The 26,860-nt window shown below is 35.1% G+C and overlaps 1 protein-coding gene across 1 annotated transcript; it reads right to left on the bottom strand.

Moving 5' to 3' along the window:
- Positions 1-2,642: 2,642 nt before the first annotated feature.
- On the bottom strand, positions 2,643-25,117 carry RAD51AP2 (RAD51 associated protein 2). The gene is made up of 4 exons (XM_060027633.1): positions 21,979-25,117; positions 21,546-21,629; positions 17,297-17,440; positions 2,643-2,768 (listed from the first exon to the last, which is right to left on the bottom strand). Exons 1-3 carry the CDS (start codon positions 25,115-25,117, stop codon positions 17,322-17,324), a joined length of 3,342 nt encoding a protein of 1,113 aa, XP_059883616.1. The 3' UTR covers positions 2,643-2,768; positions 17,297-17,321.
- Between the last annotated feature and the right edge of the window lie 1,743 nt (positions 25,118-26,860).

The raw sequence follows: 26,860 nt of genomic DNA, 5'->3' as shown, positions 1-26,860 counted from the left end.
GCAGGTCTTTCTGAGAATGCCCATTATTCTAAGCGTGTCATTTTTAGTGAGAAAGTGATAGTTAATTTATTTATAAATTCACTGTGTGGCTTAAAATACAAGACAGAATAGGAGCAGACATGAGGTGGAAGGCACAGTCTGGGATACATTCCATGAAGCTGTTGAGAGTGCTAAGCACAGGTAAACTGGCCTCAGTTTCTCCCCCATCCACTCTTCCTCCTCTGCATGCTCAGTTATCTCACAGTCTCCAATAACTCCAATCAATTTCCAGCCAGCATCAGTCTTTTTATTTCTGCTCCATGAATCTCTTCTCAAACGTGTCAGCCTCTTGCTGAACCTTCTCTACCTTACTGGACTGAGGGAAACTTGGCTCTCCCCTAAAAACGTTGCTTCCCCTGCAGCCTTCTCAGAAGGAGGCTGGTGTTTCTCCCATGGCACTTCTACCACTGATTCTGAAGTAGGGTAAATGTCCTTCATGTTTTCATTGCAGCTTTCAAGAATTTGCCCTACCTCCTTCCTAAAAATCCATAGCTTTGAAACCAGGTTATCAAATTCACCCTCTAAACCAACATTATTGCTGTCATCTGAAGTCCCTAGGTCATACCCCTCACTTCTGAACAATTTTAGCCTGGCTCACCATCACTCTCTAATACTACTCCTTTCATATTTGTGGTAATTTCAGTGTACATTTAAATAAATTCTCCTGGCACTCCAACCTGTTAGTTACTTGATTTTTTTCCTATAATAATAATCTTCTCGTACTACCTCAGTCACTTGTTCCCATTGCCAGATCCTAGACACAGCAATCTCTCCACAATCTCAGTTTCATACATCTTATTCTCTGCCACAATCTCCTATCTTGCAAGCTCATTTCCTATAGTCTTCCAAACCCAATAATCCTTTGATTCCACTGGGACTTCCAAGTCATTAATCCTACCACTCCTTCACGGTCCCTCATTCCTTTTGATGTCCTTACTCTTCTCCTCACCCGGTTTAGATTACATAGTTAATCCTGATAATTAATCCTTGTTATATTCCTTGCCCTTCTCTCACTGATGGGAATTTGCTTGGTGAAATTTATGCCACTGGTTATATCCAATCCTCTACCAACTCTAAGTCTGAACACATGAAGCTGAGCATGACTGGAGGAAAATGCAATTCCACACATGACTGCTCTTACTTTAAAATTCAACCATGAACCTCAAATGGGACCCTAATATTGCCAGACAAAAAACCCATAGATCTTGGTCTACTGATTCTCCTACTCTCCTAGACAACTATTTCAGATGTTCTTCTCTCTTTGGAAATCCTACGAACACCTCCTTTATAAACATCAATCTCAGCATATAATCAGTTTCCTATATTATGAAGGATTTGAAATAATCAAAAGAGAACATCCAGAGACTTTCACCATCACATCTACACATACCTGCCTTCTCACCTGTTAGCAGAAATAATAAACTTGTAAGCTCCTATCTAAAGCCAATCTCCCACAAGTTCACTAGATAACCATCTCTTTTTGCCTACTCGTAGACAAGTTTCTAGCAATTCTTCCCTTTCTCTCCTACATCAATTTTATGCTCTTTATTCTCCATCAGCATACAAAGAAACTATCATTTCTCCCATGTTTAAAATAATCCTCTTTTCACTCTTCCCCTATAGCTACTACCCCCATTTCTCTGCTCCCCTTTCCAGCAAAACTCCTTTAAAAGCCGCTGGTATTCACTGTGGCCTATTTCTCTCCCACGCTTTCTTAAACTCATGCCAATCAAGCTTTGCCGCATTGCTGCACTGAAACCATTCCACTCAACATCATCAGTGATCTCCACATTGCTAAGCCATTGCTAAGCTCAACTGTCAATCTTTTTTTTTTTTTTTGCAGTACATTTTTTTTATTGGACTGTAGTTGCTTTACAATGGTGTGTTAGTTTCTGCTGTACAACAAAGTGAATCAGCTATATGTACACATATATCCCCTCCGTCTTTGACCTCCCTCCCACCCATCTAGGTCATCACAGAGCACTGAGCTGAGCTCCCTGTGCTATACAGCAGGTTCCCACTAGCTATCAATTGTATACATGGTAGTGTATATAGGTCGATCCTAATCTCCCAGTTCATCCCATCCCCCCTTCCCCCACTGTGTCCACATGTCCATTTTCTTCATTAAGAAAGGAGTGATACACTTTCTTCACTTGGCTTTCCATATATCACACTCCCTTGTTTTTTCTATTAGTTCACGCATTTCTCTCCCCTCCTTTGATATTTTCTCTTCTTTTTATTGATCTTTTAATATCAGAGTGTCCCAATGTTAAATCTTTAGTCCTCTCCTCTATCTACACTCATTCTCTTGGTTATCACATCCATTTCCACAGTTTTAAATACCTTCAATAAACGGTTGACTACCAGATTTAAATCTCTAAAACAGGTGTTGCTTCAAAACTCCGGACTAGCCTATCCTACCCTTAACATTTCCACTTAGATATCTAATAAACATCTCAGATTCAGTATGTCTAAAACCAACTCCTGATACCAACTACATTATTCAGCTCAGGCTGCCGTAATAAAAAACCACAGAGTGGGCTCAAACAGCAGGAATTTATTTCTCACAGTTCTGGAGAATGGAAGTTCCAGATAAGGGTGCCAGCAGGGTCAGTGTCTGGTGAGAGGTCTCTCCGTGGGTCGCAGATGGCCACCTTTTCTGCGTGGCCTCACATGGCCTTTTTCCTCAGTGTGTGCAGATCTTTATCTTGTTCTTTCCTCTCCACCATCTATTTCCAACAATCAGAGTGATCCTTTTAATCACAAGTCAGATCTTACTCTCTCATTTCATTCAAGTCTTTGTTTCAGTCTTAATTTTTCAATGACCCCTACCCAGACCACCCTACTTAATATTAAAACCTCCTCCTCCACATACATTGCCCCTCTCCCTCACCCCATTCTGCTTTTATTTAACATCTTCTAACATATTATATAATTCACTTAATTGTAATGTCTATTGTTTATGTCTGCCTTGATTAGCATTTAGGATCTATGAGAGCAGAAAATTCTGTTTATTTTGTTCACTGACATATTCTGAGTGTCTATAACAGTGCCTTATACATAGCAAGTACCCAATAAATATTTTGGATGAATTAGTAAGTTAATTCTATTCTTATATTAATGAATAATAATAAGTATTTGAGCAACTGTTCATGACAGTGCTTAGTTAAATATTAATTGTCATCATTTATTAAATGCCTACCATGTACCAGGCACTCTGTTGGACAGCTTACAAACTTTATAATTCTGATAAAAACCATGAAAGTTAGGCCTTACTATCAACAATTTGGAGATGAAGAAACAGAGAATCTAAGAAATTATAATGAGTTGCAGCCAGATCTATCTGTCTTCAAAACCCCATGCTTCTTTCTGCTACAATATGCTGCTTCTGCTTTCAGTTTATTTGTTTCACACCCTTTTTGGAAATGCAGGGTATGATGTAACCAAAAGTCATAACGTTGCATTTATTTTCATCTCTTGCCCGACTCCTTTTCTACCGAAAAACCAAAACCCAATCTGCTGATTATGTCTCCATATGTCAGAGAAAGAGGTCCACGTTTCCCATAGTACTCAAGTCAGAGGGAAATATTTAAAGAACTAAGTATTAGATCAGAAAGAAGAACTTTCAACATAGACTGTTAAACATCAGTGAAACTGAGAATTAGCACATAGTTATCAGGAGAAATACTTTTATTTCTCCATTTTGCTTCAGAATAGAAAGTTAAGGCAGGCATATTGTGTCAGAATTTCCAAAACTGAAAAGACTTTCATGGCTGAAGGTCAAGGAATGTGAAAAATTTTAAAACTTAAAGAATATTGAATCTATCTATTCAACAATCCTTTTAAAATGTTTTTTGAACTCCTATCACTAAATAAATTTTACCTCTTATAAATCTGCAATTAGGAATGGGATGAGGTAATAATCAATTCATCATAAACTCATTTTTAGGGACTAACTAATGTTAAATAAAACCCTTTCTCACATATAAGAACATTGTCAAATACGACATCACTTCTATTTTGTCCAGTGATGACTTGAAAAAAATTTTAATAAGGTCATGTTTTAATTTTTTAAATTATATGTTCAATGTAATAAATTTAGAAACTTTTCCACCTGTTTGTCAAGCTAGGCTTCAGCATAAATAAAACTATGGTTAAAATATATACATATATGTTTAAAGTGACAAGAAATGTGGACATGAACATAAATGGATTGTTTTGTGCAACATTTAAACTATTACATAATCTTATATGTCTGAGTTAAATATTCATGTATTGATAGATTTATTAATGTCTCATTTATTTGCAATCTTCTTTTTAAAACCCAGCACTGGCAAGGTGCTAACATTTAACTAATGAGTAATGGAGACAAGATATTCAGAGTTCATCAAGAGCCCATAAACCTTACCATCACTTAATGTCATGCCATGCCTTTAATGTTTAATATAAAAATATTTTTTAATTGAGGAAATTAAATTTAACATTTTCATTAAATTTTTTTAATTTTAGCTAATGCCCTAAATTATGAATACTCAAAATATAGATTCATAAATAGAATTGTAAATATGCAGAAATGTTTTAACGTTTAAAGATTAAGATACTATGCACTGGGCTTCCCTGGTGGCGCAGTGGTTGAGAATCTGCCTGCTAATTCAGGGGACACGGGTTCGAGCCCTGGTCTGGGAGGATCCCACATGCCGCGGAGCAACTAGGCCCGTGAGCCACAACTACTGAGCCTGCATGTCTGGAGCCTGCGCTCCGCAACAAGAGAGGCCACGATAGTGAGAGGCCCGCGCACCGCCATGAAGAGTCGCCCCCGCTTGCCACAACTAGAGAAAGCCCTCGCACAGAAACGAAGACCCAACACAGCAAAAAATAATTAATTAATTAATAAACTCCTACCCCCAACATCTTCAAAAAAAAAAAAAAAGAAAACCACAGCTTTAAAAAAAAACAAAAAGATGCTATGCACTATGATTAGATACTTAACTCTACTTTTTTGGATTTCTTCCTTTCTACTTAGTCTGTGAGATTTAAGAAAAAAAAGAGAATTGACTTTATTTTTATTTAACTTTTAAATGTATAACTCCTGTATCTCCCCAACCAGGTTGTCAACCTCATGAGAGCAACCAAATTTGATATTCATTGTATATCCAGGAGTTATCCTGATGTCTTGCATACTGTAGCACTCAAAAGAAAGGAGAATAAAAGGAAGAAAAGAAGAAAAGCAACATTAAAGCAGACAGCAGTTATAAAGTTAATGGAAGGAGCATTAGCCTTCATTTCAGTTCAACAGCATTTACTATGTGACAGGTACTGTGTTAGGATCTAAAGTCTTATAATCTGCTTACTTGAAAAAGTCTCTTAAACTAAACATTAGTTTCATTATCTGGAATGGGGATGAAAATGGATTGGTAAGAAGATTTAATGACACAAAATATAGAATGCACTATAAACTTTTCAAAAACTATACAAATACACATAAGGATGATAATGATAAACTAGTTACTATTTTGCAAATTTAATTTCAAGTATAATCTCAATTACTTTCAAAATTCTATCTCAATTTAAAACTTATCACCTTGATATACTGTCTTTGTAAGAAAAAGCTGTTAAGTAAAGGAACTTTACATCCAATTTCTAACAAATTCCCAAGCAGTTTTCAAAGACACATAGGAATGTGTTAGCCATAGCTAAGAATTCTACCATAAAATCAGTTTGAGTCAAAAACTGGAAAGAGTTGCAAATATGAGAGTTTTTTCCCTTCTGTTGTTATGAAATTATGATGTCACTCATGCGATAAGAAAGGAAAACTAAGCAAAATATTTTTAAATAAAGAGAAGTTCAAAAGTGCTATATATAACACCATGAATGTACTTAATGTCACTGAAATGTATACCTAAAAATGATTAAAATGGTAAATTTGTATTATGCATATTTTACTGCAATAAAAAAACTGCTATATCCTTTTTAAATTTGTTTTATAGTAAAAGGACTTCCATGGAACCTGGCACAGAACATTACACATGTTAAACTGAATTGGCCAAATATGTATAATGGTTGAATTGTGCCTTAATAAAGAAAGTGTCCTGGAAAGTAAATATTCAAAACAAATGCAGACTTCAAAGCATAAGGGTAAATATTCCTCAGCCTATGCTTCATATGTGGAATCCTTTAAGGCAGGATACCCTATTAGTAACTTTTTCATTTATAACCTATAAGTGATGATAAAAACTCCTTTCTAAAATATTAATAATAATAACTATTAGTAATTACATGCTTGCTATGTACCAGGAGCTGTGCTAGACATTTCATGTATATTATCTCTAATGTTAGTCCCATGAAAATCGATCACATAACCCTTACTTCACTCCACTAGTCCCCATAATTACAAACTTTAGAGCTACTGAAACTTCTTTTTTCAGGTGTGGAAAACAGATCACTTCCATAGTATTGTCTTTATAAAAGACCTCAGAAAATCCAAGCAATCATTCTTATGATATAGAATAGGAATTAATTTAAGAGGGAGTTCCTTACAAGTCAGGTAGGCCTAAACCATTCCATGGGTAGGTTCCCTTAAAAGGATGGCTCATGTATAGAAAGAATGATGAGTAACACGATCTGAGTTTTACAAATGAGAGGATTTATAGAAATGAGGTCATTTATTCAGTTCCAAACTCATCATATGCCCTCAGTAAATGTTTGCTGAGAGCATGAATAAATGAATGAGTTAGGAAACAGATCATATACTTCCTACTTGAGATACATGACAGATAATGATGATCACTACCCTAATTCTTTATTCTTTTTCTTTTCCATCATCCTTTAATAGCAATTAAAAGTTGCTAAAGTACCTAAAAATATTTCACATTCTTTGTTATCTACATTCAATATCTTTCCCTCTTGGTATTTCTCCTTTTATTTCCAATTAGTAACCCACAGGGTGTTTCATCTGCAGAACAACAGAATATCAGAAGTTATTTTAGTGATTACAATATACCAAATGAAGAAACATTTGAAAGCCAAATGAGGCTACATGACATATTCAAGGTCAGGCAGAGAGAGTCAGAATGAAATCTCAAATCTCCTATTATATTAGTTGTTCAATGGATTTTGCCTCTAAGATTTTTTGGGGGTGGTGGTGGGTGTATTTTTTTTATTGAAGTATAATTGATTTACAATATTATATTAGTTTTAGGTGTACAACATAGGGATTCAATATTTTTATAGGTTATACTCCATTTAAAGTTATTACAAAATAATGGCTATACCTGCCTCTTAGATTTTATTAGCTAAATTTGTATACTCCCTTAATCTGGAACCATGATATATACGTGAATATTCCACACAGTAGTTGGCAAACTGATGGACATTTATTGGGTCTAAATACATACTTGTTAATACATACTTCTGTTAATACTTGATGGTTATTAACATTCATATAGTCACAGAATTGGAATTACTAATAGTATTTGGTTGTCCATGCAGCACATCATAGGGCATTCATTATACATCACAAAAGTAACACATTAAAATATTCCCTTATATTGGTTAGTGGTTTTGATTTCCACTTAGTAGAAACTTTCCAGGCCTAGCATAGACTTTTACAGCTCCATCTTAATGTTGACCATTTAGTCTCTGGTGCATTTTGGCTCCTAAGTGCAGCTCTTGCTAACAAAATAGAAGATAAAACTTCCTTTGGAGCAATTTTGCCATGGCTTAAAGTGCTTTGAAATGTCTCTGTTCAAAAAGAAAAGCTTTTGTTAATGTTGACAGTGTAATTCCTTTAAAGAATCCCCCAAAAGAAAATCTATGAGAGAAACACTTTCAGAAGTTGATAGGTAGACACAGCCACAATTTAAAATGAACTATAATTAGTCCCTTTTTCCCTAAAAGAAACTGTATTGATAGAAGGTGAAGGCCTAAGATATTTGAAACCTAAGTCTTCTCATATAAGATCCCTGGCTAGAAAAGTTAAGATTATAGGAACCTTAAATAAATACTGCTAAGTGAAAGAAGCCAGGGTGCAAATATGTAAAACATGACTCCAACTACATGATATTATCGAAAAGGCAAACCTATAAATACAGTAAAAATATGAGTGGCTGTCAGAAGTTGTGGGCATGGGGGAGTGAAGAGGGGTGAATAAGTGGAGCAGAGAGGATTTTTAGGGCAGTGAAACTATTCTGTATGGTATTATAACAGTGAATACATGATTTTATGCATTTGACAAAACTCACAGAACTGTACAACGCAAAGTATGAACTCTAATGTAAATTGTAAATTTTAGTTAATACTAATGTATCAATTTTGGTTCAACAATTATAGCATATATACCACAGCAACACAAAATGTTACAGGGAAACTGGGGAGGGGGAGTGGGTAGTAGTATACAAAAACTCTGTACTTTCTATTTAATTTTTCTGTAAATCTAAAACTATTTTAAGAAATAAGTCTATTAATTTTTTTAAGTTAGTATTATAAAAATGTTAATGGTTATAAAACTATACTCTCATTTCTTAACAAGAGTTTTAATCTAGCATGAGAGGGTTATATCTCTTCAGATAAACACATGTTCAGCTGCATACAACTTTATAACATTGTATATTTGTGAATCGTAGGTGCTATTACACTTTCTATGTATACAGCACCTTCGAAAATATTCCTAGATGCAAGTCCAACTTTGTGGCATTCTAATCAAAATATGTTCACTTAAAGAAATTTCTTTCCTGTCAAAAAAGTTTTAATTATTAAATAAAAGTTAAAAAAATATATGTGATTTAAGTCTGTTTTAGAGAAATAAATCAGTATGTACACAGAATTATACATTGAGCTAATTTCTATACCACTCTGCAACATGCAAATTAAAATTTTCTATCCATAAGTTTGTCACTCCCAAAATAGGAGGAGATTTAGATGTGTAGAGAAATTTTGTGAAAGTATACAAAATGTTTGAGCAAAATGCTACTAAATTGATTAGAAAATGAAGTAGCAGCTGGAAGACTCTGATCCACCCAGCAGGCTATGAAAGAACCCTTTGTTCTGCCCCATTACAATAAGCTGCCTCTAAATTTTGGATATTCACACGAAGTCCATATGTCCTATAGCAAGTTGTCCTACTCATAAAGGTACTTGATGGCTGATAATGACAATAACAGTAATGCTGAGGGTAATCATTCCAAGTGTAGCATTTAGAATAGTGGTAGATTTGTGTGGTATTGTTTTGTGAAACAAACTTTAAAAGACACAAAATATAATTTTATAAAACATTGATTTTTGCCTATAGGTGAAAGTACATAAAAATTTCATAAAGTTTTGCTGAAAATCAGCGTTATCAAGAATAAACAATAAGGGGCTTCCCTAGTGACGCAGTGGTTAAGAATCCGCCTGCCAATGCAGGGGATATGGGTTCGAGTCCTGGTCCGGGAAGATCCCACATTCTGCGGAGCAACTAAGCCGTGCGCCACCACTACTGAGCCGCGTGCCACAACTACTGAAGCCCACGTGCCTAGAGCCCGTGCTCCACAACAAGAGAAGCCACCGCAACGAGAAGCCTGCACACCGCAACAGAGTAGCCCCCACTCGCCGCTACTAGAGAAAGCCCGGACGCAGCAACGAAGACCCAATGCAGCCAAAAATAAATAAATTAATTAATTTTTTTAAAAAGTGTGCAAATTAATTTAAGTAGGTGTTGTTTGTTTTAAAAGGCATTTATACAAGCCTTGTGAGGAAAAAGTTGGGTTCTGCTTTGAAGCTGGCCTAAATTCTGAGGGAGACAGAGTAAGCAAGAAACAGCCAAAGACAAAAATGTCAAAAAGCCCCACTGGATTTAGCTATATTCTCTTCTGCAAACTAAAAAGGCTACAAACTTAGTAGATTTATCAATAAAAATACAAAGCCAAGCATAAAAAATCATGAAATAAATGCTATATTAATATTCAGCATGTAATCAATAAACGTTTTTGAATACAAGACACTGATAAAGTGCTCTAGAGACTAAAAAGAAGTTCCTAATATGATGCCTATGCACAAGCTTAGATAGGTGAAGAGATAAATAGTATGACAGGTGTAATAAATGTTTTATGAGTGAATTTTTAAAGAAAGCGCTAATGTTATTTATGGTTCATAGTAATTATAACACATTCAAATAGTTGGAGAAAGCATTATAGAGATTGTAATGTGAGGCTGGATAAGATTTAAATAGGTAAGAGAGGAAAGCACTTTAAGAGTGGAAAGAGCATTAGTAAAATGGGAAAATATTAGCTGGAGAAAGTGAAGCATTAACAGACTAGTTTAGTTATAGGGAAGCTGTGGGGTGATCACCCAGAAAGTTACATTAGGTCAAGTCACATTATAAAAAGAATGGAAAAGGATGAATAGGTCAGAGAACTCCTTAGGAAAAGAAAGCAGCAGGATTTGATAGCACGAAATAAATGTCAGGTAGAAGAGTGAATGATGACTGATAGGATTTCGGATATGAGTTGAAGTTATTGACCTGTAGCAATGTGGAAATTAGAGCAGTATCTGACAGCAGTTAGGCACCTTGGCCCTGAAGCAGGCTGCCTGGGTTTAAATTCTAATTTTTCAGTTAATACTTTTTGAACTTAGACCAGTTATTTAAACTCACAATGTAAAACAGAGATAGAAATCTGTGAGGTTATTTAAGGATTAAATGATTTAATATATGTAAAGATTTAGAATAGCTCCTGACTCATCGCATACATCTAATGGATATTAGGTTTCTTTATTATTGTTATACAATTGAAATTAGAATTTGAGAAAGATATAATTTGGCACCTAAACCATAAATTTGGTATGGTAAATGATCCCATCAAATTGAGGAAACTTCTAAGGAACACAATACAGAAGTAAAAAGCAAAAGTCTATGGGCTAAACTTTGGAGTTTGCTTATATCTAAAAATCAGAGAGTTAAAAAAAAATAGTATGGTCAGGAAAATAAGAGGTAGTGTATTATCACAAAGCAAAGGTATCATAGGTGCTAGGCAGCTAGCAATGCAAAGAAATAAGAGAAAAGGCACTCTGAAAAATGGCCAAAGTCCTCAGTGACTCTTAAGAGTGTTTTTTCTAGTGAAGGAGGCAGGGAAGGACAAAGAGAAATAAAGACTCTGAGAAGAGAAGGGATATGTATATATATATACATGGAAGATTACAAAATAACTGAGTAGGAATTGGAGCTACTGAATGTAGAGCAATGACATAAGGGAAAGAAAAGGCAACGGCAATTAGCCAGGCAGCAGAATCAATCACAAAGATTTCTTAAGAAGAAGGAGACATACGGATTATGTAATTAAGTATGTCAATAAAATTATGTTTATTGAAATATAAATATTATGTTAAATTGGTATTAAGACTATTTTTAAAAGTTAAATCAGAATTACTATAGTTGCTTTAAAAATGGTTATTTTAGTCAAAATGTCAGATACAGTAAACCCATTTGACTTTTCATATTTCAGTTTCTTTAGCATTAAGTTTTTTCTCCTCTTAATCTCAAATTTTTAACATGTTGAAATACATACATTATTGAATTTATTAAGTATTCTGTAAAAAAAAAAGTATAGTTACAGAACAGATAACAACTAAAAATACTTTATGTGCTTATTAATAATAAAAAGTTATTGTTTCATAGAAATATGTAGGGGCAAGGAACTGTTAACAGTTGTTTCCTCCATCAAGAAAAATCAGATCGCTGAGTGTCAAAAAGTAAGAGAAGGAGTTATATTCACTGTTTCTTTTTTTTCTTTACCCTTTACATTTTGTACCATGTCTAGATATTAACATTTCAGAAACAAATAAAATTTAAAAGACTATTTGAAGGAAAACATAAAAGTAAAAAGGCAAAAATAAATAAAAACTTGTTCTAATAGCTTTTTTTTTTACTAATGCGAAGGGAATACGTACTTAGACAATTTAAATGTATTAAACTGATTTTATAAAAAATTCAAATGGGATAAGAGATAGGACATTGAATTTTGAGAAGTATTTTTATAATTGTTTTCAAAATTATTTAGAAATTATATATGCTTTTACTTTGTTCTACCTTATTTTTCTCTTCATAAAAAAAAGAGGAAGACATTTAACATTCTGACAAGCTAAGCAGCCGAATTTCTGAAGAAAGATACACAGTAAGCGATCTAGATTCAAGCTTTGTTTTGACATCTTTGGCTCAAGAAGAAAATGCAACAAAGTATAGCAAAGAAGAGGGAAGAGAACTTTAAATGCCAGAACTCGCAGAACCATGTGCCTCAAGAAGAAAAGTTTAATCAAAGTGATACATTTAAGACAAAACTATTCTTGTTCACTTTGTTGATTCTTGCATTCAGCTAACACTTATTGAATACTTATTGTGTCAAGCCAGTTCCTAGGCACTGGAAACACAGTGACAAATAAGAAAAACTTTTGCCCTCCCAGAGTTTAAAATTTAGTGAAAAAGGCTGACAACAAACAAGATAAATAAGTAAAATACATAGTCTGTTAATGGCAAAGTATTAAGGAGGAAAAAATAAAAGCATGGAAGGGGCATATGAATGTTAACAGAAAGAAAAAGCCACACTGAGAAAGTGACATTTGAATAAAGTTCTAAGGAAGGGAGTGCAGGCAAGCTATACAGGTATTTTAGGAACAAGCATTCCAGGAAAAAAAAGCAAGTGAAGAAGCCCTGAGGCAGGGAGGGACATTCCTTTTGTATCCAACAAACAAGGTCAGTGTGGTTTCAGTAGAATGAAGAAGGGGAAAATAGTAGAGAGGAATTTAGGGAATTGAGAGCGTCAAATCATCACATACCCTTGTACATGAAAGTAAGAATTTCGGCGTTTTCTCAGTCAGTCAGAAAACCTTTGGAAAGTTTTGAGCAGAGTTGTGATGTGCTATGACATATCTTAAAGAATCATTCTGGCTAATGTGTTCAGAATAGATTGAAGGGGAGCAAGTACTAAAAGCAAGGAGACCAACTGGGACTCTACTGCAATCATCCTGGCAAGAAAAGCTAAAGCCAACAGGATTTGGCGGTGGGCCAGCTGTGCGTAGTGAGAAAAAAATGTCAAAAATGACTCCAAGATCTCTAACCTGAGTAACTGAAAGAATGAAGTTACCACTCACTGAAATGAGAAAGCCTGTGGGAGGAGGGGTTTGCGGGGAAATATCAGGAGCTCAGTTCAGGACACGTTAGGTTTGAGATGCCTATTAGACCTCACAGTAGAGATGTTGAGTAAACAGTTATGAGTGAAGTTAAGGGAAGAGGTCCTCAAGGCTTCTTCTTTTTTTTTTTTTTTTTTGATTTTATTTACTTATTTATTATTTTTGGCTGCATTGGGTCTTCATTGCTTTCTGTACTTGCAGAGAGCGGGGGCTACTCTTCGTTGAGGTGTGCAGGCTCCTCATTGCGGTGGCTTCTCCTGTTGTGGAGCACAGGCTCTAGGCGCACAGGCTTCAGTAGTTGTGGCTCGTGGGCTCTAGAGCGCAGGCTCAGTAGTTGTGGCGCATGGGCTCAGTTGCTCTGCAGCATGTGGGATCTTCCCAGACCAGGGTTTGAACCCGTGTCCCCTGCATTGGCAGGCAGATCCTTAACCACTGCGCCACCAGGGAAGCCCAAGGCTTCTTCTTTTTTTTTCTTTTTTGAATTACGTGTGCTCAAAATTATAAAATTTATTAAATTACAGAAACATAATTGTAGAGACTTTTAGATTATGAGTTTATTCTTTTGCCCGTACCCCAGATAGGTAAAATAGTTTAATGACTATTTCTTCTCAGTTTGCTGTTATAGCATGTGCCCGTGCTTAAAAACAAAAACAACAGCAACAAAAACATGAAATGGGAATATGTGAAGGATAGCTTCAGTGATATATTTTACAACTATATGGAAAAAATATAATTTAGAACCCTTCTGGTATCTTTATATCCTAGTCCCTGTAGCGCAAAGGATAATTTTTAGTAGTATAAATTCTGTCACAAACTACTGTATGTCTATGTAAATACGTATAATGTCTCTGTTATTAGAAAATTTTCCCAAACTGATGGCTGACTCTACAAATATCCTTTCATGTGGCCATTTAGATGGAACTAAAGATCAACTTTACTACATATTTTGTTTTCTATTTTGATTAACTAAATAATGTTAAATGGATGACATTAACTTGGAAGTTTGCATACTTAAGGCACTGACTATCAACATAACTTTTTCAAGTTGATTTAATGGAAGGCTCTGCTTCTCTTCTCATGCTCACTGTTAATACATCCAAAAGCTTGTTACTTTAAACTGAAGTAACACAGAGATTTATTCTAAGGTTGAATAAAAGCAAGTATTTTTTGAAGTGGCTTTCATCCTTTGAATATTTTTCTTCTGATCTGAAAGCATTCAACTTTTACATTTTAAGAACAAACATAAAAAGAACAATGTGGAGAGAGGGTGGATTTCAATTTTAAATGTCTTCTACCATAGCCCTCAATGCAGACTCTTCAAACCTGGCTATGAAGACAAAAGCAAAAGAGCCAAAATGTTACTTCCCTCCTATCCTCCAACTTTCTAATTCCAGAGACAAAAATTCACAGAACTAGGGATAAGAGGGAAGGTGGGGCCTGTTTCTGTGTGCATATGTGTGTTTGGGTAGGTGGTACTGGGGGAAGGTGTACTTGAGTAATGACACTAGCACGAGCAAATTTTCCATTTGAGGAGGTGTAATCCTCATCAAAATTTTAATGAGAAAAGCTCTACAAATCAAAGTAGTAGTGGGATAGTGGCATGGAAAACCACTGCAGCAGTATGTGCTAGGAATTTAAACTTACCACGTAGTTCAGAGTGTGAAAGAACCAATAGTGATTGTAAATTTGTATACTATTTATAGAGAAAGAATGAAAGCATATATAAAACCCTAAAATTAGGAATAAGACTGGAGGCACAAAAACTTGCCCTAGAGAAACTTATATGAGAACAAAATTCAGTATTCACACACAGCAACAAGGAATAGGGAAAAGGACAAACCTTGGTTTGTGAAGACAAACCTTGATTGTGATGAGATCTGCCTTGTATAAAGATAAAAGAAAAATCCAACATGGGACTTATAATAATAATAAAAAGAAGGAAAAGGAAGATGAGGACCCATGTAGAAAAAAAGTTAAAGGAATATCTTCATCAGACTCAAAGGAATAGGCATACTCCTAAAGATAACCTAATTCAGGATATAGGAAAAAACTTAAAGAACAAGTCAAACATTCTAAATAGTTATTAATTATTGAGTATTTCCTATGTATCAGTATATTGTTATTCATTACTGAGGAGTTCTATCAGAGCTGTTATAAATATATCACATGTATTAGCTCATTTAATCATCACAATGATCCCATGAGATATTATTATCCCCTTTTTAGATATAAAGACTTTCCCAAGATCATAAAGCTATTAAGAATTCAAAAAGGGCTTCCCTGGTGGCGCAGTGGTTGAGAATCTGCCTGCTAATGCAGGGGACACGGGTTCAAGCCCTGGTCTGGGAAGATCGCACATGCCACGGAGCAACTAGGCCCGTGAGCCACAACTACTGAGCCTGCGCGTCTGGAGCCTGTGCTCCGCAACAAGAGAGGCCACGATAGTGAGAGGCCCGCGCACCGCAATGAAGAGTGGCCCCCGCTTGCCACAACTGGAGAAAGTCCTCGCACAGAAACAAAGACCCAACACAGCCAAAAATAAATAAATAAATAAATAAGAATTAGAAATTCATTAAAAAAGTACATTAATATTAAAAAAAAAAAGAATTCAAAAAGACATAGCTATTATGAGCAGGTATAGAACTTTATTCATTCATATACTCAAATAATATTTTATGGGTACTTACAAGGGGCAGGTACTATTCTAGGCACTTGGGATATATTAGTGGGGGGAGGGGAAAGAAACCTGTCTTCAAGAAGCTTGTATTCCAGCAAGATATAAATTATATAGTGTGTGAGAAGGTGATGAGTTCTTGGGGGGAAAACCAGAAATTAGAGCAGGATATTGAAGTTAGAAAGTACCTGGAGAGGGATCAAAATTAATGTATAAAGCTGAGTTTGAAATGGTTTTTAATGTGTCTGAGAACCTTGGCTTGTAATACAATAATTTAATCCAGTCATATTTATTTTGTGAAGTGATACGTCAGTCTTCCTTCTGTCATCGTATGCTTTTTGATTTTTATGTTTTCTTGATGCTTCCCTTTTTCCTTACTTTTTGCTAAGTAGTCCACTTTATTGTTATTTCTCTGCCAAGCGTTTTGAAAAGTATTACTCTACTAATGGTTACCTTTAAATTATGTATATCATTTATTTCCTCTATGTACAGAAACTAAGCTCCACAAGGCCAGTCTTATACATGTCTTCTTACGTATTCTATTACTGAGCCTAATACAGTAGCAGGAGTATCAAAATATTTTTGTTTTATGAATAAACAAGTTAATAGTAGGTATTAACTACATGATCATAATTCTGCTCTGGGGCCAAAGATAGACTCTGGAGGGAGAAACTAAAACTAGAAAGTGAATACAAAGAAAGGTGAAAAAATTGCTACAGAACAGAGTGCCTCTATCCCAATCCTGACTAAGTGATCTTGAAAAACGTACCCATCCTCTTTGCACTTCTGGTTTTTTTTCACTTTAAAAATAGGGAGAGTGGATTTGAACAGTGGTTCGTTACCTTTTTGTGAGTCATAGATCCTCCTGAGAAATCAATAAACACTAGCAATGTTCTCCACAAAAGCTTTATATACATAAACTTATGTCAACATAAGTTGACATATTTTATAAGATTATGAAAAGCCTTTAATGTGAACATTGTTTTTTTATTATTTTTTATTTTTTGCCGTACGCGGGCCTCTCACTGTTGTGGCCTTTCCCGTTGCGGAGCACAGGCTCCGGATGTGCAGGCTCAGCGGCCACAGCTCACGGGCCCAGCCGCTCTGCGGCATGTGGGATCTTCCCGGACCGGGGCCCGAACCCATGTCCCCTGCATCGGCAGGCGGACTCTCAACCACTGCGCCACCAGGGAAGCCCCGAACATTGTTTTTTTAATGTGAATATTGTTAATGCAATATGAAACACTAAAGAAATATTTTATAACATTTAAAGGTAGATACACACATTGGATACATACACACAAAACCCTCTCCATATTTTATAATAAAGAAAGCCCAAAACTCCTAAGCTGGAAGGAAGCATTTATCCAAAGAAAGAAACAGAAGATTTATAGATGTGAAATGTTTTGAAGTATTAAAGTCCAATACCTTCTTCTAAGTTCTTGTCACATATTTATTGCAGATAGGGATGAAGTTGTTTAAGCTTAGCTTTTCTTGACAAACCAATTCTGATTGGTCGACTGCATGTCTTAAGAGGTAGTAGTCTTGAAATTCCATATGAAAAGTTACCACCTAAAAGTATAAGACAATAAAAGTACATAAGGGAGTAAAAATCAGTCATAGTTTCTATGCTTAAAAATTTTTACTAACTTCTAATCATGATACTAGCAACATTTACTGAGTCACTGAGCTAAGTGCTTTGAATGCATTACTTAACTTACTCCAATCTCCATTTTTTAAAAGTGGAAAACTCAGCACAAAAAATTTAAGTAACTTGCCAAACATACAATAAAATAGCAGCTAAATAAAATCAGCGTTCCAGTCAGGAAATCTGACCTAACAACAACAACAAAAACTATATAGGTTTTAAAGTTAACTTGATGTAGTGGTTGTAAAGACCATGTTGTTTTTCTATTAGAAGTTACTAGACTATACTGTTAATAATTACATTTGGCTTCTAGTAGAGATTATTATCAATAATAGAGCACAAATGTATTTCATCTGTCATGTATCAATGGAGGGCTCTAATTTTGAAGTTTTTATTTAACATCACACTAACATTTTCTAAAAAGTTCAAAACATTACATGGAGGTATATATGTTACTAAATCAGTTAACCAAACAAGCAGAATCAATTACTCTTGATAATGAGTACCTCTCATTAACAAAATACCTCTTACTTTGAGTACTTTTTAAAAAATAAACAGTAGGGTACATATGTAAAGCTAAAAATGTATCAAGCTTTAATGAATTAGTGTGACCTTAACATAACAGCACATTATGCTAAAAACAGTGTAATCAACCTAACGTTAAATATGATAAAAGGTAAACAGCATGATTTCTACTAAGCTGAATCAAATAGAATCTGTGTGTATCTATGTAAACAATAATGAAATACAATATAAAATTTAGCTATATGTAAATAGAGAGAAAACACAAAAATAGCTATAAATCAGTTTATGATATTTTATTCAACATTAAAATTATAAAATTAATTATAAAAATAAGAGGAAAAATGTATTGCTAGATTTTTTCATTTTTTTAAATGAAAAAGGATGGTCTAAAATAAAATTGTTGGATCATGAGTGATACACTAGATTTGGTTATAAATTAGGTAATTTCAGCAATTTATGCTAAGTGTACATCTTTATTATGAAATTATTGTTTCAGAAAAAAGCTATGATTAGTCTACTTGATTACTTTTTCAAAGTATAGCTTTCCTCTTTCACATTCTAATACAATAGATACTTCTGGTAATTTTGCAACGGATGGGAAATGGGAAATCACTGAACCAATTTGTATCAACAGCAGGTCTTTTGCAAAGCACATGACCTTAAACAGTCATTAAATTGTGGCTATAAGAATATGCTTCTTTGTCACCTTGGATTTCCTACCTTTTTTAAAAACTAAATAATGATCCCTTTTATTATTGCTATATACTAGATTAACTTAGTGCTTTGTATTGTGTAACAATTCTAAACATCCAAGCATAATACCAGAAATTGCTCATTTTAGAAATCAATGTTAAAGAAAAAAGTCATGAAGGTTGTTAGTGGTCTTTTAGAAATAATGCCAAGTCAGTTGTTTTCTAAATCCTTGTAACTCAAAGTTCCAGCTCAACTCAAAGTCTAGCAGCATCTCCATTTGCTAGGACCTTGATAGAAATGCAGAATCTTAGAGCCTACCACACAACAAAATCAGAATCATTTAATAAAACACCCAGGTGATTCATATATCAGATGAAATAAAAACTCACTTGAGAGCTGTGAGTTTCAGTTTTATTTGGGGACTTACTGTGGACCATAACCCAAGATACAGCCTCTCAGATAGCTCTGAAGAGGTAAGGGAGGAGGTCAGCATATATGTGATTTTGGAGAAGGGGTACCTGCAATCAGACACACATCTTGGTAGAAGGTTACTGCTAGTCAGGAGGAACAGATATCTTAGTTAATTATTTTAGTGCTTTTCTAAGTATGGGAAGATGCAAGAAATTGGATTCATACAATTTTCCCCTGAAAATATCTATCTGAAGGCCTGTTCTGCCAGTTTTTCCAGAGCACAGAATGCCTCATCCCTGATTTCTGCCCTGAACTCCTTTCAGGGTGTGCTACAGGTCAGCAAGTGCAATGGCTAATGACTCAATCCTTGTAGAGTCGGGTGACTAGTGACATTCTTTGGCTGACATATATCCACATTAAAATTAGAGAAGTAGGGCTTCCCTGGTGGCGCAGTGGTGGAGAGTCCGCCTGCCGATGCAGGGGACACGGGTTCGTGCCCCGGTCCGGGAGGATCCCACATGCCGCGGAGCGGCTGGGCCCGTGAGCCATGGCCGCTGAGCCTGCGCGTCTGGAGCCTGTGCTCCGCAACGGGAGAGGCCGCAACAGTGAGAGGCCCACGTAACGCTAAAAAAATAAAAAATAAAATAAAATAAAATTAGAGAAGTATTGGTGCTAAATGATATATAAAGCACCTGGCACACTGGCTAGCTGGCATTTAACATGCTCAAAGTACTTGCCTTCTCCATACCACAAAGAGAGAAGAGAGAGACAAGGGGAGACAGGATACCCTGGAGATATTAGTAGTAAAAACTTTAATTGGAGGCATCATGATGACAAGTGGGTAGGTATCAATAACATTTCTGTACAATCAGAAGTTTTCCAATACCTTTAAAATCACCCTACATAAGCAGGCACCCACTCTCCCTAGGCAGTTAGTCCAGTATTATCCCCACTTCACAGTATCTCCCAACTTTTCCCTTACACTATGGATTTTAACAAGCCTCAGGAAGATCATTCCATTTTTATACACTTTGAAAGTGGATTCAAAACAACGATCCTAACATAGTATTAAATAACTGTGGCTGACCTCACACATTATTTTTCATATTTTATAACAAGGAGGAACTTTTCCTTGTGAAGCCACAATAGAGTATCATGGGTTCAGATATTTCCAACAAGTGTAACATTTCTTTCCCAATTTAGGCACATAGTTTAATCTGCCTCAAATATCCTTTTTATTATCACAATTAACATCATGATGACAGAGAATATGTTCCTAAACCCAATTTCTTCCTTTCTTCCTGTCCTAGAAGAAACAACCCCTATCCTTTTCAGGCCAATTCCACCATCCCGCTTTTAGTCTTAGAGAGTATTGTTCCTTTAATTATTTCCTTTATTCGTGGGAGAAGAAATTTCCCATGGGCTTTTGATCTTCCAAGGACTTGGATTAATTTTTAAGAGTATTTTATTGTAAGCTAAGAAAAGAGGAAATTATGCAATTCTGAAGTGTCTGAATAAAAGTACCAGGGACAGCAATTCTACTGATGAGAAGCCAGGAGAAATGCTTTGAGAAATGATGCATGACTGAAGATATTTTGGTAAATATACTTCACCTACCTGATTATTATTTCTAGATCTAGTCTTATTGTGTAATACCAGCAATTTCTGACAAATGGAAACGTAGTTATTCAGAAAATAATTCCCTAATTTTAATCCAACTCTTACCTCACCCCCATTGGTACTACAAGTTAGAACAGGTGTTAGACTTAGTGTGTCTCATTCTGATATTAAACACCTCTTAGGCAAAGGATAAGGTTAGCTGTTTAACTTTTCTTCAGTTTGATTTTCTATAGTAAGCACAAGTTTAAACGCCATAGTCCTAAATCATGTTAATATATGTAAATGATGCTAATTTCTTTCAAAATCACTACATAAAATGTACATATAAAGAGCCTCATAATCTTTCAAGAATAGAAAACAATGATAATAAATGTATAATTGGGAGTAACATCAACGTAAATCCAACTTAGATAAATGCCTTTTTCATTTTTGCTAATTAATGTTACATACATTCGATGTGTATATTAGGTATATATATATATATGTATATGTATATATATATATATAAAACACCTATTTTATCATATAGTTATTGCAATGCATCACTGCAAATATTTAAACAGTTTTAGAGTGCATTTTCTAATTACATTCTAAATGATATTTTAATTTTAGCTAATTTTTAACTATAGGAATTTGCATCAGTAAATTATTAATGTTTACAAAAGTATTAAATCATTGTATTTATTTGTTAAAACCCTAAGTATATTTTCCTCATGCTAAAAGTACAAAAATTCAATAATCATCTTAGAAAGTATTATAGAAAATAACTAAAAATCTTACCTCCCTTCAGTAAATAATTAAATTTTTCTTCCTTAAATTCATCAGAGAAAAAAGCTGGTCTTTCAGGTGAAGGTTTTTCACAATCTAAAAATAAAGATCAATGTGTTATAGCAAAAAGTAACTTTTATATAAAATGTTAATACTATAAAAAAATTACTTTTTCAGGAATATTTCCTCCCATTGGCTCCTAATATTTAGATAAGTAAAACAGGACAAAGCTCCTTTTAAAAATTTCATCACTTGTTCCCATCAACTTCAGTATGTTATTTAATGTTTGAACAACCTTTATAAAAAAATAATAATGCATCAATAAACATTGTCTTATACCTTATCTTCTTTTTTGCCAAAATTATATATTTGGCCTACACAGAAAAAAAAAAAAAGCAGCATTTTCTTTTTACTCAGAAAGTATATTTTAAAACTAATTTCATACCTTCCTTAGAAGTAGAGTAGAGTAATTCTTCCTCTGATGTTCTTAGACAGCAATATTCATTAGGAACTTCCTGTTCTCCATTTTTGGGTACTTTTTTCCATTTAAATAAACTTTGGTGTTTTTCATGCGTATTAGGCCCTGCTATCGTATCACAGAGCAAAGAAGATGAACATATTTTGTTTTCTGTACCCATTTTCAAACCTTTTTTAATCTCCGTTTTTACCTCCACAACATCATTATTTTCTACAAAGTAATTTTCTTGCCCATTGTTGGTTTCCACAGTGCTTAGAATTTCATTTTCCATACTAATTTCATGAAACATATGAAGTTCTTCAAGTACTAAATCAAATTTACTCTTCATCTCAAAATCGTTTACCGTTGTCAGAGCGTCTCTTGATAAACACTTAGATAAGTCCTGAAAACATTCATTGTTCCCAACACTCAAATGAGTGTCAAACTGAAGATTAAAACATTCTGAAGAGTCATTCTTTGGATGAAAATGCTTTGAATTAGCTAACTCACTTTCTTGAAAAATATTCTCAGATTCATTTCTGTCAGCTACATTATTTCGATTAACATATTTAGTTTCTTCCACACCTACTTTCTTATTCATTAATGAAACTGGTTGCACAAAAAATATGCCTTCTGTTGAATAAAAACTCTTTTTCTCTTCCTTTTCTATCTTAATATCTTCATGAACTTGGCAACTGTTTGTTAAACTTTGTGCTGTGACTTTTACTTCCTCCTTCAAAATTAAGTCACATTTTTTTTCTTCAATTTCACTTATCAAGTCCCCAAAATTTAGCACCGGAGTTATAGTTGTCAGATTGGTTTGTTCATTGTGTTTTTTGTCGTGGCTTGCCTGTATAGCCTGTTGCCTAATATTGAAGAAATCTTCAAATATGCATTTAAAATTAAATCTGTTGATCTTATTATGCTTTTGTTTTCCTTCAGAATATAAATCTTGGTTCTGCATATTTATTTCATAAGTTTTTTTATTAATATATTTCTGGATCTGTATAAATTGAGGACAAGACTTAACATGTGTTTTAACAGTTTTAGGACTACAGTGCACCCAGTTTCCCACACTCATGAGTCGTTCAGGACAACTCTTATTCTTGTAACTAATTTTTGTCAAAAAAATTTCATCGATGTCATCAAAGTCCATTAAAAGGGGAATTTTTTCATATGTTTCCAAAATTGGAAAGTGTATGTTTTTAATTGTCATACTGGAGGAACTGATAAGTTTTTTCACTGTAATGTTTTTTGGATAATTCAAATATATTACCCATTTGAAAATGCATCTCTCTTCTAATTTAGAATAATTTTCAATTATTGTTAAAGAGTCAGAGTTATTGAGCAAAGATGTTATGTTGGTTTTCAATATAATATTTAGAAGGTCTAAAACACCGGTTTGTAAATATTTGCTTAAAATATCATTATTTCTATTGACATTCATATTCCTAGTTATTAGATTTTGAACATCAATTTGATTTTTACACTTCAAAATTCCATACCAGGTTAAGATATTGTTATCTTTTTGATTTCCTGAAATACTTTTAAGGAAATAAAAAATTCCTGTAATGAAATTTTCAAAAATACTGCTTAAATGAAAGTCTTTTTGTGTAGTATAACATCTCAACTGTAGCATATTATCGTTTTCTCCTTTACCTTTGAACCAAAACATTTTTATTGAAGCTTTCTGACTACCCAGTGTTTCTATCATGAGAGGCTTTGATTTTTCTTCATGTGTTTTCATGACGTCTGTATTGTGATAATTTTCTTTGCTTAAAAGATCTGTTTCTAATAATTGTTGCAAATTCAATATTTCTCCAGTTTTCATATTTTCACATTTAGTTTTGTAACTATCCATAATCCAACAATTTTTCCTATTTTTTCTCAAAATATGTCTAATGTTACAGTCCCAGTTTTTCGATTTTTCTGATCTGGTAGATATGTAGCTGTCCAGGCATGTTTCTGCCTCTTCCCAATTTGCATTTTCTAGTTTTATAGTGAAATTCTTTGCAGAGTCTATTGCATCAGACTTGATACTACAGTGATTATAGTAGTGTAAACTGATCAAGTCTTTTTTTCTCGCACAAACACTTTGGTTGCTGAGTGACTGGTGGTTACTTCCATAACATTCAGAAAAAATATTTTCTGCATCCACAACTTTTTTATCATCCTGTAACTTTTGCTTCTTAACATCAGGTCTATTTTGGGACCAGTGAATGTTTGTGAAATCCCTCACATATGCCTCATTTTTGTCATTTTTCTTCATTATTTCCTTTAAATAGACAGAAGACATTTTGCTATTTAAATCAGTTGGAAACTCAGGGATACTTATCGTGCTGCTATCTCTGAAATAGCTGGGTTCGGCAATTTCCATGCTGGGCTGGATTTGAGATTTTGATATTTTTAGTGTAGATGCTGAAATGCTATTTTCTTTTTTATTTGATGGCGTAACGCTGTCAGCTTTACATCTGTTCTTAATATCATGAAACGTTGATTTGGTTTCCTTGTAAAAGGTAACATCTAAAAATGAATTTTCTGTCTGTTTTGTGCAATTATTGTCTTTCTGGCTATTGTCTCTCCCCTGGAGTAAATATCGTTTTCCATCATCGTTTTTAATTGCCTGTCCATCATGTATAGAGGCGTTGGGCAGCTGACCAGCCTCTGTTCCAGATCTATCACTGCAATGCACACCGAAGGACTCTCTGTCATACAGCCCTGGTTCACAAGACGTTCTAGAAGCCTTCAAACCAGAATCAAAACTTTGTGAGGGGAGAGACCGCAAACAACTCTTCATCTCAAATCCGCTATTTTGGCATACCAGATTACACATCTGCTTCTCACCGACAGATTTCTCCACACGCGAGTCTGTGGAGTTATCAAAAATCTCCTTAGCTGAAACCAGGAGCGCCTTGAAGGGTCTGGCCGACGACTCCCAGGCTTTTTCCACCTCAGACAAGCGAGGCACCAAAGGCAGCCTCCAGCCCGCCTCAGAAACACCACCGGGCTCCTCAAGACGGGGCCGCTTACTACGGGGTGGTGGGGAATCAGGGTCGTCAGGAGGCGGTAAAGGGGAAGCAGACTCCCCGAGCTCCACAACCTGCGGCGCGCGCTGCGTGAACGACATGACAGCGAACTGAGGGAATCTGTCAGAGGCTCCGGCCAGACTCGAGTCTCTCAGCAGGCGCAAAGTGGCTCCGCCCCACCGCGCCCCCCGAGCCCCACCCCCCGAGCCCGCCTCGGTCACGCCCCTGACACACCCCTTTAGGCCTGGCCTCGGCCCTAGTCTCACGGCTAGCCCACCTCGACCACGCCCCACCCCGCCCCCGTGGCCCAGGCGTAGGCCACGCCCCCATCCACCGCACTCCCCCGAGTCCCAGGTAGTCTCTCCCTCAAAGCACCTAGCGCCTGGGACTGCTACTTTGTCTATTTTTAGCGCCCTTTGCTATTGCCAGGGTTGTAGCCGATTGAAACTTTTTCTTCCCTCTGGTAGAATTAATGAGAAAAGTCAGAATCTCTTTTTTTTAAATCTGTGAACGGAAACAGCTTTATTTTTTTAATTCTAAAACTCTGTGTTTTCCTCAGAAGCGACTTCTCCACAGTTTCTCCCGAGCGTCTTGTCCAGTAAAACCATGCAGTTCTGTAAACACCAAACCAAATCTCTCTGTGTGCGGATAAACTTTCCAAAATGCTCTTAATAACCCCAGTGGCATTGAAAATCAGGTTTCCACTTCGCTCATGAAGTGTGTTTTAGGAAAGGACGGCACTGGTACTTAACGATCTGAATATTTGAGGAAAAAACGTGTGTAGAAACTATTATCCAGATAAATTATTAATCTTCATTTTAAGACTGTAGAAAAAAAAAGTTTTCATATGCGCTGTGGAGTTTTCTTTCCCAATATTGTGAATGCCACTACTTAAAGATAAAAATTATATGTTTCAGCTATTCTGTTCATTATAAGCATGAATAATCATACATATGTGTGTTCTGAGTCACACATAATAAATTTTGTAAATGTTGTTTTTCTTTTTCCTCTGCTTTGAGAACAATTTATTATCTTCAGTCAATTCTGATTTTTGTGAATGTTGTACTTCTAAAGAAGAAAATGATTTTCAAAATGTTTATTAAGAAACTTGCAATTACTGCTCAGTAATCAAAAACATCAGTCCCCTTGATGATTGTTTCAAAGTTGATAAGTTGTATGTTCCCTGGTTAAAAAAAAAAAAATTATAAGGACTGCAATAATGTGCAACAGGAATCCTAATTTCGTAACCCATAGGCATATAAATGGCAAAATATGACTGGCATAATACTTTAGGTAATAAACTGTTCATCAGCCTCCTGTCTTGTAAATACTTAGATATGCTGTGAATCCAATTCTAGGCATTACTTTGGCTGTGAATTCTTCCAGAGAAATGTTTACTTAAATTTGTTGAAAGCCTTAAAGTATAAGCACTTCATCAATGCTGTAAATAAGAATGTGGCAGTGGCTCAGATTACACCTCAGGGAGTTCTCAAAGTGCTGCTTCTATATATCTTTAGTTCCACTGTTTTTTTATCCCAGATTTTCCTCAGTTCTACATTCCATTCAAATGCACTCTGTTCTACGCTTTAATCAGCCTCCAGACTGACTTGCATAGCCAAGGTGGATATAACTGGTACATTAACATAACATTAGAAATAAGCTTTCTATCTGTATAGGAAATGCTATAGCTTTGTGATTTTTGATCTTTGTGATTTTTGATCTTTAACTTGGTGTTTATTTCTCATCTTGCTAGTTTTCCCCAGAACACACTATTTTTTAAATCTCTATCACACCATTATTTTAAAATTATGCGTTAAGGACTAGAATTCAAATAAACCCAGAAG

The sequence above is a fragment of the Delphinus delphis genome, chromosome 12, assembly GCF_949987515.2.
Source record: "Delphinus delphis chromosome 12, mDelDel1.2, whole genome shotgun sequence".
Classification (NCBI taxonomy): domain Eukaryota; kingdom Metazoa; phylum Chordata; class Mammalia; order Artiodactyla; family Delphinidae; genus Delphinus; species Delphinus delphis.
This window is presented reverse-complemented; position numbering and strand designations above follow the sequence as displayed.